The sequence below is a fragment of the Gadus morhua genome, chromosome 7 (assembly GCF_902167405.1).
Source record: "Gadus morhua chromosome 7, gadMor3.0, whole genome shotgun sequence".
Lineage (NCBI taxonomy): Eukaryota > Metazoa > Chordata > Actinopteri > Gadiformes > Gadidae > Gadus > Gadus morhua.
In genome coordinates, this window is record NC_044054.1 from 20,667,885 (window position 1) to 20,687,128 (window position 19,244).

The 19,244-nt window shown below is 42.7% G+C and overlaps 1 protein-coding gene across 1 annotated transcript in view; it reads right to left on the reverse strand.

Annotated features, from left to right (window-relative positions):
• The window catches only part of esama (endothelial cell adhesion molecule a), a 38,981-nt gene extending 22,741 nt beyond the window's left edge, over nt 1-16,240 (reverse strand). The window contains exon 1 of the mRNA XM_030360689.1: nt 15,748-16,240. Within this exon, the coding sequence (XP_030216549.1) occupies nt 15,748-15,811 (64 nt within the window). The 5' untranslated portion in view covers nt 15,812-16,240. The remainder of the gene's footprint in view (nt 1-15,747) is intronic.
• Between the last annotated feature and the right edge of the window lie 3,004 nt (nt 16,241-19,244).

The following is a 19,244-nucleotide window of genomic DNA, read 5'->3' on the forward strand; positions in this document are numbered from 1 at the left end:
GGTAGACAACACATGTGAGAGAAAAGATGAAGGGAGATGGAGAGAGAGAGAGAGAGAGAGTGAGTGAGGTAGAGGGAGAGAGAAAGTGATGAGAGAGAGAGAGAGAGAGAGTGAGGTAGAGGGAGAGAGAAAGTGATGAGAGAGAGAGAGAGAGAGAAAAAAAAATAGAGATAGAGAGAAAGAGTGGCAAAGTAGACACAACAACAATCTGTGAGCAGATTTTTGTGCTGACCGAGCATGGACGACAATGATGGCTAACAGCGTGGTGTGATGAAAATAACAGCATCCCAGCATGCATAATGCAGGACCCTCTCTGGCTCCGCTGAACAAGGCCTGCTCCCAGTGTCTCACATGTCACACACTCTATACCTGTGGACGCCGTCCACTAGGGCCAGGCAGGGAGGGTCCCTATTCATAGCTTTAGCCCTAATGTGTGTTTGTCTGTCTATGTGTGTGTGTGTGTGTGTGTGTGTGTGAATGTGTGTGTTTGTGTGAATGTGTGCGTGTGTGTGTGTGTGTTTGTGTGTTTGTGTGTGCGTGTATGCGTGTGTGTGTTTGTGTTATTGTGCACATGTCTATGTGTGTAATCATATGTGAGTGTGATGATTTACGATTGTTTGTGTGTTTATGTGTGTGTGTCTGTTTATTGTGTACCTGTGTGTTTTTTTGGGTTGTCGTGTGTCATTCTGCGTGTGAGATCGTCTACGTGGGAGATTGTGTCTGTGTGCGTTAATCTCCACTGGGGGGATGCAATTATAAAAGATGGGTGTCTGAGATAAAGACATAACAAGTCTTGTTTCTTTTAAGGTCTGAAGTGCTGGGCGGGTACTGAGAGACGGAAGGCCACAACCCCTGATGATCTGGGGGTTAAACAAACAAACTCAGAGACAGGGGGTCAGAATTTCCCACGGGTAAGAGATGCAGTGTTCAAACTGTTCCTTTAAGTTGTCTTCTGATTTTACGATCCACTGGTACAGTTTGGAGATACTCCCTGATTGGTATGCTGTTTGTGTAGACCACTGATGACAGATAACCGATGTTCATTTCTTCCAATCCACAAAGTCCTATATTAAGACGAGATATTACTATGGTAGAAATAATCATCATTGGATAACAATCCAATCATATGATTCTTAAGACACAGATTTCCATCATAGCCCTTATTGCATTTTCATTATCCCCACTATTTTAGAAAAAATTCAAATACCAATATATGCTTGTAAAGTTATGTATACTGTCGCACAAATGACGCTCGGAGACACCTGAAAAGAAAATCTCTGTCGCTTGTCCTTAAAATGCAGCACTTTAAATAAAAGCATTTAGCGCATTTGAGGAATTTGATGTACTGTCATGATTCTTGAAATTTCTGGGAAGTATCTTCATGGTGGAGCGCACTTATCCTAAGACGCTTTGGATAAGAGCATCAGCGACACAAAAATAATGTGATGTACTCCGTATAGCGAAAGAACAACTGCTTACGTTGTTAAATCCCTTTATGAAATCCCTCCCAAAAAACAAGAACAGTTAACAAGTGCATGTGACATAGTTTCGCCTGCTGCATTAGCATCGGCGACAACAACAGAGAGTCCCCTCTCTCCCTGGCGCAGCAGTGTGTGTGCTGTGGCGCGGCGCAAATGGAAAGCGATGTCCGCAGCCTGTTAAGGTGGGCCAGCGCGCGGCCGGGACCCTGCTCTGCACTCGGACCACATGATTCAAGTGGACACGCGGGCGGACCCCAGCCCAGGGGGTAGTGGTTAGACAGAACAAAGACACGAGTGGGGACTGAGCATGTGTGTGTGTGTGTGTGTGTGTGTGTGTGTGTGTGTGTGTGTGTGTGTGTGTGTGTGTGTGTGTGTGTGTGTGTGTGTGTGTGTATGTGTGTGGGTGTTGGATGGTGGGGGGTTGAGAAGTAAAGTCAAAAGGTGGTACAGTTGGCTTGCTGTTATGCAAGCAACTTCAAACTGTCCTTCTGAAATCATATCAGCACATACAGCACACACGCGCACGCACATACATACACTCTTCTCCGGGCATTAATAAGTCATAATTCAGATGTTTTTTTCTCCACCCTCTACTGTCCAACCTAATTTACAGAGAGGTGCAAATTCAGTCAGGCTACAGTGAACCACAAAAGACTTGGCTTTCCGGTGTGTGTGTGTGTGTGTGTGTGTGTGTGTGTGTGTGTGTGTGTGTGTGTGTGTGCGTGTGCGTGTGCGTGTGCGTGTGCATGTGCGTGTGCATTTGTGTGTTTTGCGTGTGTGCACAACCAGTGCCCACGTCTTTTTTTCAAGTGCATATATTAAGTACAAACATCTTTTGGTTAGTTAAATTGCACACATGAATGGGTATGAGTATGGGGTGCATGGTTAGTGTGTGTCTGTATGTGTGTATGTGGGTGCGCAGGCAAATAAACATGCACGTTGTAGTGCTCAGTGGACTGAGTCTGCCTCTATGTGTGTGACCCCACAGGTGAGATCAGGTTTCAGCCGGCTGCCCGGACTGGAGCTATTCATTAAATACGTTCAGCAAGTCCTCTGTGTAGTGCTGCTCTGTATCCTCATGCACTCCAGTAGTCAGTCAGGAGGAGCGCTCGTTTTAGGACTCTTTATCCTCTTTAGAGACACTTCTAAAAGCTACTGTTTTAAAGGCCGATTGAACGAAGACACAGATAGTATTTGTGGCTTAGCATTGTTCATAGTTCTTCTGGGTTAGGATAGGATTCTACACAACACTACTTGTTTTGTGTAGTCTGTTTAGAATGTTCATTGCTTTATTATTTATCTGTGCATTTATTGTTTCTTTATTCAGGTGTTTTCATCGACTTATCAAATGTATGTATTTGAGAGTAGGAACATCAATAATGTAAATCATGATCAATTAATAAAGAAGTAGACATAATCACCTCAACCCAAACCAAAATCAGAAACAGACCAGTGATGATGTCATGAGGACTCTGTCGCAGTGTGTCTTCAGAAAAATGTATGCGCAATGAACCATTTACCATATAGCACATCCTTAGTCATCCTCACACAAGCCTGCAACGAAAGGACCCCCCACACACACACACAAACACAAACACACACACACACACACACACACACACACACACACACACACACACACACACACACACACACACACACACACACACACACACACACACACACACACACACAGAAATGCACACACATAACATCATCGCACACTTCTGGTCAAGTATTCCGTCTTGTCCCGCCGTCAGATTAAAGCTAGCGGGCTAATTTGCTGCTATGTCGCAATTCGTGTATAATCCGTTCTAATCCTCAACGACCCGATTAAAGAGCCAAATCTTGGGCTCAGTATCTTGCACTATCTCCAGCACTCTTCATTTGTGCCCTCTTCACCACTTTCTCTCAACCCCATTGTGTTACTACTCGGTCTATCTTTCTGTCCCTAGATGTCTTTCTCTCTCTCCCAATCTCCCCCACCCCCTTACCTCTGTATTGACTTGAAATAGGGCTGAGTATATTTTTGCTCTATCAGAAATTGTTTTGCCTTTTCTTTCGACCTCATGTCCTTACAATGTGTTTTAGAGTCCTGCCATACCACCTCTGCTGCGGTTAATTTTTTTTATAAAACTGTAACCATTTTTGGGCAATCATTCCCAAAAGCAGCATAGCATCGCGGTTAGCTCAGTTCCATGGCAGGCATGGCCAACTGATACTTCTGGGGTACTAGGTCCAGAGCTCCTGACAATGTGTCTTTTGTCTTGTGTAGCGATGTCTTAACTTCAGAGGAGTCAGGCTGTTTTGCTCTTAGGCCCGTAGCAGACGTCCGCGCCCTTTACACTCAAAGAAGAGAAGGGGCTTCACGACAGCGTGTATTTCTAATTTGTGTCTTGTTTAACTATTGTCTGTTAATGCTAATGTTAATGTAAATGAACGCACCACGTAAGTAAGAGATTTTTATCTTTTAAGCCCCTTCATCTGACAGGCTTTGTTGTAACACCGCCTCATCAGCATTTTTCAAAGAATCTGCTGAGATTGGATGCTTCGTACTTTTTTTTTTATATATAATCATCAGCTTGTAGCTATAAATGCTATACAGCCCGCTGAGTTTTGTTGACCATCTACTTCTGAGATTAATCATAAAATGATGCCTAAGAATGTGTGATGACAAAAAAAAACTATTTGAAAAACTAAATGGTTGGATTCAATTTGTAAGTTTAGGAAGATTAAAGAGTTTGTGCTATGCGTTGTTTGGCGTCTTTTAATACAGGATCTAAATACTGAAGCTAATCCTAAAGTCTGTCTTGTGTGTGTATGTCTGTGTGTTTGTATGTGTATGTGTGTGTGTGTGTGTGTGTGTGTGTGTGTGTGTGTGTGTGTGTGTGTGTGTGTGTGTGTGTGTGTGTGTGTGTGTGTGTGTGTGTGTGTATGTGCATGTGTGTATGTCTGTATCTATGTTTTGAATGTCAATGGTTTAAAAAAACAACAACTTGATTCTCAGGGGCCAGAGCTTCCTTGCAGATACGGAAATTTCTTTCTTTTTCGCCATCTTATCTGAAGGTCGTGAAGGTCAACCTCTTCAAAATCGTTTGGTTCAATAATGGTCTTTCCAGTTGAAGAACATCTAGATATGCAGGATCAAGGGGCTCAGTTGTGAGTTCAGTAGCAGGGTTCAAGTTCATGTGATAAGTACTGCCACCATTTACATAAGACATTCATCACACTCTGAAGAAAAGATAAACAGCGGGGCCTCCGATAGTGATAGCAATCAATGATTAAAATGTGTGTGCGTGTTTTCATGTACAAGTGTGTGTGTTTGTGTGTATATTTGACTAAAGCCAGTTGCACACTGGTCCAGGAGAGCAATATCCCACAGAATATAGGACGAAAGCAAAAGCTATAGAACATAAGTGCCTTCCGCTATAATATGACTCCTATTCAATGAGGTTGCCGATCTTTCCTAGAATTGCCATACATACGTGATCCAAACCCAATTACCGCGACGCTGTTGTCAAATTATTTCCGAGTGACATTTTAATTTGGAGGGCCGGTCATGGGTCCATTCATAATATACACATATTCATGACAAACGTCACGCAACTTCATCGTTCTGATTAGGATGGCAGAAGTGCACTTGACCGCCAACCTCAGCAGAAGCAATTAGTGAGATAAAAGCGGGTGGGGGGGGGGGGGTTAATAGTGCACGCTAATGACTTGCGCAGCAGTCACTCCATGCCACTTGTTATGACCATGCCACGCTGATTCCTGGTCCTCTATTTAATTATGAGAGGATAAATGAAAGGAAAATGAGCCGCAAAGGGGCAAGGAGGTGTGTGGGTGTGCATGTGGGTTTGAAGTGTGTGTGGGGGGGGGGGGGAATATAGGTGCCTCTGAACAGACAGCCGGGGTCTATTTTTAACAACCACTGGGACGGATGGAGACGGATGAGCGAGACGTTTCGGACAGCAGAGCGCGGTGATGGGGAGAGTTCTGATCACCCCCCCCCCTCCCCCCGTTCACCTCGCCGAGCGATGCGTCGCTGGGTGACAGGTATAGTGTTCGGAGGGGCGATGAAGCTGGGACTATAGGGGATTCGTCTGCGTGTGTGCGTGGGTGCATGGGTGCTTGCGTGCGTGCGTGTGCGTGTGGGTGGACGGTGGGTGGAGGTTAGGATGGGATGTGTTTGCGCAAGGATTTCATCAAATGGCTGTCCTAGTGATTGTGAAAGCGGGGGTGGGGCGGCACGACGGAGCCGGCTCCAGGGGCTCCGAGTGATTACGGACCGGACGAGGCACGCAGCAGCGCGTCAACCCCCCCCCCCCAAGACGTGTGTTAGAATGACTTAGGTGTGTAGGCAAGTGTGTGTGTGTGTGTGTGTGTGTGTTTGTATGTAAATGTGTGTGTGTGGGTGGGTGTGTAGGAGTCTGCCATTGTGATTAAATTTACCCCCCAAGTGAGGTAACTGCTAATGTAGAGAGAGAAAAAGAGACAAAGAGAGAACGAGAGAACGAGAGAACGAGAGAGAGAGAGAGAGAGAGTGAGAGAGAGAGAGAGAGAGAGAGAGAGAGAGAGAGAGAGAGAGAGAGAGAGAGAGAGAGAGAGAGAGAGAGAGAGAGAGAGGGAGAGTGGGGGGGATGTATACAGGGTTGACGTTGGGGAACAGCAGGAGAAAATGAATGTGCTTTAACATGGCCTCTCAGTGAGAGACCAAACATGTTGCATCGAAATGAGGATTTTCATTACATGTGACACTGTGTGGAAGACGTTTAATAATGGTTCCGGCCGCGTGTGTGCATGTGAGCGTGTGTGATTGTGTGTGTGTGTGATTGTGTGTGTGTGTGAATGAGGTGTACATCCAAACCATTATGGGACAGATCCTCAGAGTGTCTCTGTAAGTCTAGCATGCCTTCAATCATGTTGATGCATGCAGAACATATAGTTTAGAAGGAATACTGCATATTTTGCATTCAACCCCGAAAGACAAATAATGTCTTTACAATGTCGGGCAAACAAATCTACAATTGCCATTCTCCGCAATTTCCAGTTTAACTGATTACGAAACAAAAGCAAAGTGAGCCACAGACCTAATTGCTGTTAATGTGTATAGGTTAATGGGAATGGCTGCCATGGATGGGTTGCATTAGGAAATCAGTGAGTGTAATGAACAGTCACTAATGAACATTCAATGATGTCTCCTGACTGAAAGCTCCCCAGGACTTTTAGCTGTCAGTGGAAATGAACAAGTTTCTAGGAATCGTTTTACCGTCAGAAATATACACGTTTTGCCAGGGTTTGGGCTTTTGTGAACATACGTTTTTCCGTATTTCCAATTCCTAAAGTGGAGTCAGCAGTACGCATGACTCATATGCAGACTTAATCCTGAAAGATCCTGTTTAGCATTCAGTTTGGAAAAACTTCCACCTCTTCAAAGACGCGCAGAGGATTAGAGGGTCTCTCCCTCTCCCTCTCCCTCTCCCTCTCCCTTTCCCTCTCTCTCTCCCTCTCCCTCCTTCAGAGGCAGAGTTTGTGCATAGAGAGGTAAAAGAAAATACTTGAATGAAGTGAAATGTTTTTCTGTAATAGAAAGACACACTGGAGGATGCTAGCATCTAAAGTGTCCCATTGAGTAACGGAAAACACAAAGGTTATACTCATTTCTTGGGTTGAAAAAAACAATTTATGAAAGAACTGTTTTCTATTGCACGATTTTGAATTATTATGGTGGCAATCAGGTTTAAAGCAACATTAAAGAAAACAGTTTGCTCAGGATTGTTCCGTACCGGTGTTGCACCACTTACGATGACAGGAGACAGAGATTGCCTGGGAGAATGGTACTATTGATGCACATCTATTCATTAAAGTGTTACAAGAATAACGACTCGATTTCAACGACCGTGACTTCGCCAGCTCTTTCCGAATCCCAACTGATAATGTTCTACTTTATTCACGGACAAAATAAAACAATGAGTTCTCCACTCTTGGCAAAGACCACACATCTATCATCGGTAGAATTGCATTATTAAAACCCTCTTGAGTTGCACCTAATCTGATGACGGCAAACACATTATCTCAGATGGCCTGTTAGTCACACCGCAAATGAGGAAAGAGAAATTCAATTACACCGCCCTATTGTGACTTGTGAAGAAGAAAAAGAATAACATCATAATAAACCATGCACCCATCTCCTCTTTCACAAGTGTCCCTGTAAAGGCGGCTGTATAAGACAACTGAAAGTGAGGTGTTTTTTGTTTTGCTTTTCAATAAACAACAATTATAGATGTTGGCTGGGGAACGGCACCTTGATGCCATTATCTGAGATAATGACATCATTTGAAAACTCGGCTGTGTGTGACCGAACAACCCCGGGATGCATGCCTATAATTACACACGTACACACCACCCAGGGAGGGAGGGAGGGATCAGTGGAGAGTGAAAGAAAGAATATAGTGAGGAAAAGTATGAGAGAGCGAGAGAGAGAGAGAGAGAGAGAGAGAGAGAGAGAGAGAGAGAGAGAGAGAGAGAGAGAGAGAGAGAGAGAGAGAGAGAGACATAGACAGAGAGATAATTAAATGTGGAAAGAGACAGAAACAGAAAAACATAGAGGGATAAACAGAGAGAGGGAACATTTAATTATAGGTGGGGAGAGAGAAGTAGAGAAAAGGTGCTGAGGAGAGAAACTGAGAAAAGCTATTGAGGAGAGAAAGAGCGACGGCGAGAGTGAGAGAGAGTAAACAGAGAGCAGGGCCGAGGGCCATAGGTTTGAGTGAGACCACAAAAAAAACCACATGCGCGCACACACCCACAAAATAAAACCAAACATATATACACGTAGACACAGGGAAGCAGATAACACACAGACATGGACGCATACGCACACGCACACACACACACGCACCCACACAAACACACACATCACATAACTCTGTTTTCTTCAGATATAACGAGCATCCCTTCTTCAGACCACACACACACACACCCACATATGCATTCACGCTCTCACACACACACACACACACACACACACACACACACACACACACACACACACACACACACACACACACACACACACACACACACACACACACACACACACACACACACACACACACACACACACACACACTCCTGGCTAACCCTGCCACAGGCTGATGAGATGCAGAAGCCACAGCCCCTATAGGAGGAGGAGGAGAGCTAGAGGAGGGGGGAGAGGAGAGGAGGGGAGGAGGAGAGGAGAGGAGGGGAGGAGGAGAGGAAAGGAAAGGAAAGGAAAGTGGAAGAGGAGAGGCAGAGAAAGAGGTGTGAAGATATGAGAAGATCATGATGGTGCTTCCCCAGGGGCAGAGGCAGTGAGGGGCTGGGGGTGGGAGTGAGCGGTGGAGGTGACAGGTGGTCCTGCCCCCAGGACGGGAAACTATACCTTGGCGATAGAGAGGCTCTTCATCTTCCACACTGGTAGCAAAGGACACGGTGCTTTTCACGGCTCAAGGAAGGCGGGCAGAGAATAAATGTACACACATTGTGTAAAAATGACAAATGGTTGAGAGACTAGCATACACAAAGCTGATTGGTCATGATGACCACGGAAGATTATAAGGTTGTAGGAACGGATTGGCAAGATGAAAAAAACAAACAGCCAAAATGTATAAATTGGGTTTGTGAAGCATACTCAGGCCTGTATGTACAAAAGCTGCCTCAAATGCATAGCAACAGTTTGACACAGACCTTGGTTGTGCCTCTGACTGTGCCCCTCAGAGAGCCTCCTCAGAATCTCTCTTTCGGCAACAATGGCAACTCTAATACCCCAGTGCCTGGCTTAATAGAGCCAAGGTAATGACTTTTTCCACAAGGCTGCATACAGCCAATGTCAAACCATAACCATTTTTTTCCTTTTTTAATCTGGGTTTTTATGTGAGACTGAATAAATATAAAGCAACCTTGTTGGTAAAGAAAATATTATATTCTTTGTTTCTAATATAGGCATTAAAGTGTTCAATACAAGTTTGACACTTTTCATTGGTATGTGTGTTATTTAGCATTAAATCCAACTGAATTACTGTTGTGGTCAGTGGAAGCTTTTTTTGGCTGTAATGGATTTCTTCAGTGGTGAATAAAATGCTAGAAAGTCATAATTGGGTAAAAATACAGATATCTTAGTTGAAGAGACTCTGGTTATAGTAGTCTTAGGTAATCATCCATAGGAAGCATTCATACTGCTTCTTTCTCTGTAGCTTACGGCAATGTGCATCAACATGTCAATGAGTTTGGCAGTTATTGGCATATTTTGTATGTTTAGCAAAACACGCCGTTATATCAAAGGTATAACATATCCCACGTCCATGAAGAGCCTCATTATAATCCTTATCCCTCTATACGGTGGAGATATGGATATGATCAGCTTGGCCCGAGCGTGAACCACGGTACAACTTGAAGAAAAGGCCAGGGATTAAGTCTCTGTTACAGACATCTCGTGTGCTTCAGCGACTTGCCCCTTCATAAGTCCTCCTAAGAATGATTTAATACTGATTTAGGCTCGCTGGCCTAAGCCCATGCCCTCAATTCCCGTCTGCTCTGAACTTGATTCTCTTTCTCTTTTTTTTGTTTCATTTAACTTTGACTGACAGGTCAGGAAGACATCCGTGTTGATCCTCCTGGAAGCGACATCTGTCAGCGGAACTGAAAGCTAGCCCATGCGCGATCTCGGTAGTAACTTCTCTTGTAATGGCTTATCATAACGCAGGGCGAAACCGTGTTCACTGTCCCTCGCAGTATCTTGTGCTCGTGCTACAGCTGCCACCGTCGTGCTTGGAGGACCATTGCTTTGTCGGAATGAGTGGAGTGTTCAACAGCTCAACTGCATCGAAGGTTGAGTTGCCTGGCTCAATTTAAGGTGGGGCGATGGGGGGAAGGCTAGGACATCAGCAGCCTGTTAAGCCAGGTAAAAAGCTGTAGATCAAACCAAACACCCTCATGCATTCCCAACATACCACCAGATTTTATTAGCAGGGAATCATTTTTATTACATTACATTTGGATGTAATGTCTACAAGTTACAGCAAGGTATGTCATGCAATAGCCATATTATCCTTGGATAGTGATGACATTATTGCGTGTGACATACTGAAATGCTTCATATAAGCTATCTAAAAAGCCGCATTGGGTCTGAACCTGGAAGGAATGCTGCCCTCAATGTGGCAGGAGGAATTGACATTATTGTAATAAGAGGGGTGGGTCCTCCTCCACAAACTATAACAGTGCCACTATAAATACATCTAGCTTTTCTGGGGAGTGCATAATAACTGATGTAACCATTGTCCATCATGAAACCCCAGTAAACTTTGAAGGAAATAACTTGAGGCAGCCAAAACAATACACCAGTTTGGATGTTTGACGACACAGGAAAGATCTAGGTCAAGATCCGCAAGGGGTCATGAGCAACCCATCAGTTATAATGGGTTATATATCAATATGTCTGTATATATAGTGGGTTTATTACAGGATTTCGATGGGGTCCTGGTGCCTGCCTGATCATATGCTAAGGCTGGCATAGACGACATTCTTGTCAGAGAACATAACTAAAGGAGAGAGGAAAAAGATGACAAAAACGATTGAAATGTCAAGAGAAATAGAGAAAATGTCAGAAATAAAGAGAATTGATAAGTTGATGGACAACTGAGGAGAGGAGAGAGATGACATTGAAGAGAAAGGGGGCGAGAGGAAAGAGAGTGGAGACAGGAGAGGAGAGATGATCTGAAGAGAAGAGAGTAGGGAGATAGGAGGAGAAAGGAGAGGAGATGTGAGAGTAGAGGAGACAGAGAGGAGACAGAGACTATCCAAAGAGAGGAGAGAGAATAAACAAGAGAAAAGAGGAGAGGTGAGAAGAGGATAGGAGATGGCTGTGCCTTTAAGAGAGTCCATAGGCCTGGCAGAGGGTTGGGAACGTCAAGTAGTGGCTTTCTCATGACCCCTGAGGAGCCCTATTCCGTTTGGGACCAAGAATGAGGATGGGACATCCCACCAAGCCACAAGAAGCAATGTCCAACATAGACTCATAACTCTATATGTGGCACTGGTTGGTGGATGGCTGATGGCTCTCTATTTACATACAGAAAAAGGTTCTCAATCCATCTTAATCTTAAACTAGGTACTGCTACACTACACTAACTGTTATACATAAACTGTGTGTAACAAAGATATTTTTAAATTGTCCCGGGTAATAAAATAAGGCAGAAATCTAGATGGTTACTCCAGTAATTTTTGGAGCTATGTAAGAATCAAGGTGAAGCTTGTGTCACAACCTGTGACACCTGTCACCCACAGGCTCAGCACTGGTGAGCTTCTAACTTCAATTTGTCTTTTAGTAAAGCCATCATTTTAGATTTGCTGGCATACAATGGGATTGGAAAAGGATCAAGGAGCTCCAGAGAAAGCTGTACGTGATTGATAGTAACAGATGAGGTGGCTAACATCATATGATGTTGTGGAGAAGCGGCCGCAAAGGAGAATTGATGAGGTTCAGTTCTGTGTCATGTTGTCACTTGGGGAGGATAGAGGGAAGAACATGGGAACTAATAGTAATTCGCTTAAAAAAGCAATGCCTCTTCTCAAAATAGAAACCAACTTGTACTAGTTACAGTTCTTAATCTTCTTTGATGTCGGTAGTCATGTATTATTGCAGTGATGTCATGGCGCTCGCTACAGAATGCCCCCAGGTGTAAATACATGGGGATTACCGAAGCCAGTGGCACACTTGCGTGGGTTGACAATTGGACAGAAAACTCCATTGCCTGGGAATAGAGGACGGGGGAGATTTAGCCCTTGTATTTCTGTACCGTTACATGTACACTGATAAATCCCTCAATCTCAAATCAAAATTGTACCAGTTGATGGGGGACCGACGCAGCAGATAGCCCTCGACTTCCGACCACTCTGTAATCCTGCAGGCTGAGAGCAATGGATGGCTTTTAATGCACTTCCACTGGGTATTATTCCAAGAAATAGGCAATTAGAGATAAGAGTTGTTAGAAAATTGGACACATTATATTTCCTGGCTGTGCCTGTGGTAGACCGTGTATGGTGATACAGACATGGTGATATTTTTGGGATGTCACGATGACAGGCGAACAATAGGGAGGAAACAAACATGAACCATTGTCATGATCTTGAATAGATATATATATATACAGAGAGAGAGAGAGAAAGACACACACATACACACATATATCCAGGGATAGAGAGAGATCCATGATAATGAAGCATTTTTGAGAGAGAGAGGGAGAGAGAGAGAGAAACTTCATAAGCGTAAAGAGCCAGAATTAATTTGTGTGGCCCTGACTTAAAACAACAACACATGTGACTGTGAACAACGCATGCAACCCATCCTCAGTCGCGATCCTAATTCACTAACAACTCTGTAGGGAAAATCCATGGTGGCAGCAAAAGCCCTCCACCATCCCTGTGGAGCCTTTGAAGCCTGAACGGACTGACCTTGTTAAATAAGTGAAGTCCAATGCAGGCCCCACCTGGAAAACCGATGAAGATGTTCCTTTGCCAGATGGTGTGTCCAGAATAGAAGAGTGATTGTATGGTAAAGCAAAGGATTGATAGATGAGGCAAAAAGGCTTATGCATTGCGGACATGGACTGAATTTGCTTTGGTAAAGGCCTTGTATCTGCAAGCTTATCCAGGTGTACACATGTAAATGTAGATGCACAATCAAACAAACACACACACAAACACAACAAACACAACAAACAAATCGATGTGCACATACAAACACAGACACATTTAAGTAACCCTAACAAGCACATATTATTATGGTGTAATTCACACACAAATCGCAAATCAAATAAAAAACACAAATCAATAAAAGCACTTGAAAATCAGGCGATGACTCAAGGAGAAAAAATATCTCTTTCATTTATAATGAGATTCAGTTCAAGGACAATTCAGGTATTTTGAACATTGAGCTCCCTTTCTGGTTTGTCTATGATGAAATAGAGTGGTTAACACCGAAATTTTTGAATATTGGTCCTGGCTCGAGTATTTGGCTAATTTTGAATCGCCCCTGCCTGCTTCACAATGGCTGGCTATGGGCATTCAAAAACACCTCTAAACTTTAGTTTTCAGAAATGTGAAACTCATCGAGTGGTTAGTGGTGTCATTGATGTTCCTAATCAGGTATCGTAGCGAAATACAGTTTCTGTCGTGTTTTATTTGGCATTTTGTAAATCTGCATTTTGTAAATGAAACGGAAACCGGACCAGAAGCGGAAACAGAAAATGGGGCTGGTTGTAGTCTTTTTGCTCGGTTCTCCGTATCAACCGTATCGGTTCTCCCTACCACTCTATTCTATCCTAGACAAACCAGAAAGGGGGCTCAATGTTCAAAATACCGGAAATGTCCTTTCAATTCATTTGCCAGAGGACAAGTTTAAGAGAAGCAGTTAACTTAAGAAATGATAATAAATGTAAATGACTTCAATGAGCGTGGTAATCAAGGAGACACAATGGATCTTGGATTCAAGCTCAAATACAACAAATTTAACGAACTTAGAAGCATTTCTTCTGGTCTCCTCACCATACAGAGAAGAATTCATTGGGAATGCCAAAGGTTTTCCACCCAAATAGGGACACTTAATAGTGTTTGTTTACTTACGTTTAATACTGTACATCAAACAACATCAGATGATTATTTGATGAGCAAATATGTAAAATCTAACTTTCATGGGACACACACTGGGAAGAAGGTTAACTGCCTTTCAAGCGGTGTCTTGCTGTGTCACTGCTTTGTTTTGGAAAAATTACGTAATATCAAAGTGAAATATGTAAGTGATTTCAAAGAGAAATATGTAAGTGATTTCAAAGTGAAATATTTGTCGGCCGCATTAATCGCGGCCTGTTGCGTGCCTGTTGGCATATTTTCCTGTTGGCACTTGCCATTGTATGTGTGGCACAGCCCTGCGGTGGTTTAGAAGCTGCCATTATAACTATAATCACATGTTATGCCTGCTGAGCGCTTGGATATGCAGTAACTCGCTGTGCCATTGCCGCCTAAGAGCAAGTTCAAGATGCTCAGCTTCTCTGCCGTAAGTCTTGACGTATCACCTCCACAGCGGAACATAATGGTGTTTGTTGGAAGGCTGGCCAGTCATTTCCTTATCTATAGCCCCACAAGGAATGTCCAGCTTTCCTGTTAGCCTAGCTATTCATGACTGTTTCCTGTCCCGGGCTGCCTTCCGGGACGCACCTGCGGGGCACTGAGACTGAGTCTGGGGCTGAGGTCATACACAACCACTGGTGTATTGTGCTGTTGGAATAATCTAATCTCACCAGGGAGTAAACATAACTGATGTGGCATATGGTGGAGGCTATCAAAAGCATCTCACAATGCTGTGAGCGCATGTCTTCTTATGGGAATCAAACCCCAGCAGTGCTATGACACATGCTCTGACAGGACCAAATAAGCATTTTTAGGTTCTTTAAGGGTATGAATTCAGAGAGTCTGAATGTGCTATGGCATTATCATGCCCTTAATGTGAAACTAGACTTACTGAAATGAGGGGCTGTCAGCACTTCTGATTGTTTAGGCAACAGTGTTCATATGCTGGCTCCAGGGCAAATAAAGGCCAAATCAGCTCTTACTTGGCAACATGTTTACCATGGGAAAACGGCAGTCGATAGGCACTTAGCAGCCTTTTTACTGCAGTTTAGGTCATTTACGACCAAAAAGGTAACATATAACCAAAAGTAAATAAACTGTTATATGCTTTATGGTAATTGTACAATTGTAAATAAATAACCCATTTCGTAATTCTTCCTAATGAATTACAATACAATCTGCTGTGAATCCCGAAACACCAGAAGAATATATTGCATGCCACGGTTGAGCTATTGTAACAGCAGCAATAAAGGGATCCTTCTACCCTCGAAGCCATAATCATGTGTGTAACACACTTGTTTCCAAATCCTGAGGAAAACAAACAGGTGATTCTTCTTAAACCGCCCTGTCCTACTGACCACCAATCAACGAATGGGATCGAACGACACGCTATGTTAACAGTCTGAACTCGACCCACCCCTGTTCTTACAGTATATTTTTGATATACCATTATATGATTTGTCGTTTAAAGGATATTGTTTTTTTTTGTTTTTTTGTTTTTCTGAATGTAGGAACATGCATATTTACACATAGTCACAAATGTATTCTATTATAATGACATGAAAAAACGTGAAACAAGTTTAAAATGTTGCCAACTGACCTGAAAGCCCCCAAAGCAAAGTAAGTGACAGCGCGGTAAATTTCATTGAATTATCGACCTCCATGGCTCAGCACACGCGTGATCCAAGTCTCTCCACTTCCAAACGCCGAGTCTCCCCACGCCTTAATATGAGCAGGTTCCGCTCTTCAACTCCAGCAAGTGCGGTGTTATCTTGTTGAATCTCCAAGTGCAGGAACTTGGAGCCAGTATCCACAGCAGGAAATCCTTTTTTGTTTTGGCTTTTCTTTTTTTTTACTTTGCCGGAGGTTTTGTTTGTAGTCAGCTGTGAAGTTGACGCTGTTTGGCGTAGGCGGACGTCGCGCGCAGGGACAGTAGTACCTACTAGGGACGGCGTGCACGTGTCACCCACCTCGACACTTTAAAGGTCCAGCGTGGCGACCTTTCTTGGTTTAAGGCTCGGCTGCATTTGGAAATGACTCGCAGTGACCAAGGCGACAACAACTAGGCAACTTGTCGCCCCGTATCCTTTTCAGAGCGCGCGCGCGCGCGAGAGAGAGATAGAGAGAAAGAGGGTGGGAGTGGAGGGAGCGCGAGAGGACTGCCACCTTCGCGAGCTGCACCTGTCCGCGCATTCCTACGCGCATCATAGCGCGCCAAGCGCATGCTGGGGCCATAAAAAACGGTTTGCAAGCAGTTCTAAAGAATATATAAGATTTATGCAAACATTAAATAAATATATATAGGCATATAAATAATGCCCTACTTATAAATTATTATTTTTTTGAAGTTAAACCGTTTGTCAGGTTCAAAAGCTGATCTATTGCAAGGGCATATTTCCAATAGCCTACATGGTAAACATACAGTGGAACGGAACTCTGCTTGTCTTGAGTGACAGACCAACCAACAACCAGCATCCAATATGGCCCGGTCAGAGCCCTTGAGGTGGACAAATCCACCCTCAGGCATTTTTTCTCAAGTTGTCAAGTAACCTCGGCAACAGAGGTCAGGCCAAAGTGGTGGTGAGGGGGAGAATGTTCACTACTGTAGTGGAGAGGCGGGAGAGAGTTCAATTATGAAAGGTGAATGAGGGTTATTCATGTGATTAAATTCTATGATTCGGGGTTTGATCATTCCACTGCTGAGCTGGGCAATAAATTTCCTCCCGGGCCTGCAGGTAAAACTGCACTGCAGGAACAGAAGCTTTCAGGACTCAAGGCACCTGTGCTGAGCCCTGAGATGTAAAGAGAAAGGCATTATAGTGCCAGATAGGAGATGGCGTGGTGCAATAGTGGTGCTTTTGGCGGCAAAACATTTAGACATTTATCGGTTGTATGCCTTCCATTTTATCCTTAGAATTCTCCCAACATCTCTCTCTTATGAACTGAGGGAAGAAGTAGGATGATCAACTATATGACTTGTAGTTACTATGCTAATAACCTATGTACTTTCATTGTGTGGATGGGTATCATGTACTACAAACGTGAATATATGTGTTTTGTTATAATAACTCGATCGAGATAGAATGAGAAACATTGTCGAAAACCAGAGCTGAATAATGAACAAACCAATACACAAATGATTGAATGAATGAATGGTTGAATGGATGGATGAGTGGAACAAGGAAGAAGTTAAAGCAGATGACCTTGTTCTTACCTGTGGATTGATGAAGTATTTATAAAGACCTTGCTTCAAACCTTTTTTCTCATTCATGTAAATTCAAGCTCTTTGCAAACATCAGGCTTCTTAAATGTTTTTATTGTAAAATGTTGAAACTCCTTTAATTATCTGCCATGCTAATCAAAGGTGATGTAGGCAAGTTATTTAGTGCTATACGCTGAAGTAGTGTTTTGTGAAGACCTTTGCTCACAGACTTAACTACAGCACATTATGTCTCATGATGCAAAGTATCAGGGCTATTATTGAGCTTCAGACTGCTCAAAGCATAATTGCTTCTAACTGAACAGTCAATATTCTCCACGGTCTGTTGTCTAATATAGAAAAAGGGAGTACACTTAAATGATCATCAAAGACACCTTCTCATATTGTTTGTCAGGGTCTATCTCACAGAGAAAGAACATGGTTAATAATGTAGCACAGAAAAGCATTAAGGAGTGTTTTTAAAGAACAGTTTTTGTGTATGTTGCCACTTAGGCTTCTCATATGTGGCATATATCCACTAGAATAGAGGGAATTCAAACTTCTTCATAAAATGTGTTATTAATTGTGTTATTAAAGCTATTAATTGTGAATATAATACGATTTTATTCTTTAGTGATTTAATCTATAAATCACTGCATAGTGATGAAATATCGACAACTGTCCGTTTTTGATGTCCATTTAAAAATATGCATCTGAAATCAATTGGAAATGTTAAGGGTTTAAAGTGCATACCCGGCCTATCAATCTGTCACCACAAGTTCCATTGGCTTCACCACATCTGTCAAAGCCACTAGGCAGCGATCAGAAATAGCTATGGACTACCATCTTGTGGCCAAACGGGTGAGATGCAATTTTAACAGCAAACCTATTTTCGTAAGGTATTTTGCTGCAGTAAAGGCACCACATGTTTAGAGTATTTTACATCCACATAGGTACATTTTTTTCAAAATATTAGCTTAGCTTTTGAAACTATTCAATTGTTCTGAACCACAACAAAACCAAAGAAAAAACCTAATGTTTCAAGTAAACAGTGAAGCCTTTTTCAGTGAGTGGCAAGAGTCCCATTTATTGATTTTTTTTGTTCTTCCAAAACGTGTAAACATACAAGACTGAACTCAAAACAAGTACATATATGATGTATGTGTGAATGTGTGAACAAACATAAGAATAGTAATATAAAAGATTAATTTATATATCTCAAAACAAATTAACATTTTGCAAGTTTGCAAATGCCAGTTGCTCAATTAAGTCAATATTCTTAAATATATATTATATTGATATATATATATATATATATTTATATATTGTGATTCCATATAGACATATTCAATATGAATTCAATTTAACCTTAACAATCCATTCCTGGCACATTGCACATGTTCTCGGATAACAAAGTCACTGAATACTGGTCAAGATTATTCCTCATGAGGTTGCTGGTCAATGAGTTTGACTATAGGCCCTAGATGTGCACAATTTATGCAACACATTTGCAAAGTTAAAACTGTTCAGAAGGTAAATATCCCACTTGAATCCTTTCCCCTTCAAATACTTCAAATAATGTCTGATCTAATGTGTAGGCCGATAAAATATTAAGGAATATTCTCTTTCTGGCAGGAGACTAAAGTGTTTATCAGAGACCTTTTTTTTAAAAGGGAAAGCCGGTGTGGGTACCAGATTGACTCGGCTGCCAGATCGACTCGGGGTGCTGCGCTTACAGATGACGTATCGACACTTGACTTATCGACACAAGCCAACGGACAAAACCCGGAAGGGTTGTTTATAAAAGGGGCTCAATCATGGACATAAAAAGAAGGCTCAATCCGTTTTGGTTTTGATTTCATTGAACGCAGCCCGTTCTTTCGCACAAACAAAGCCAT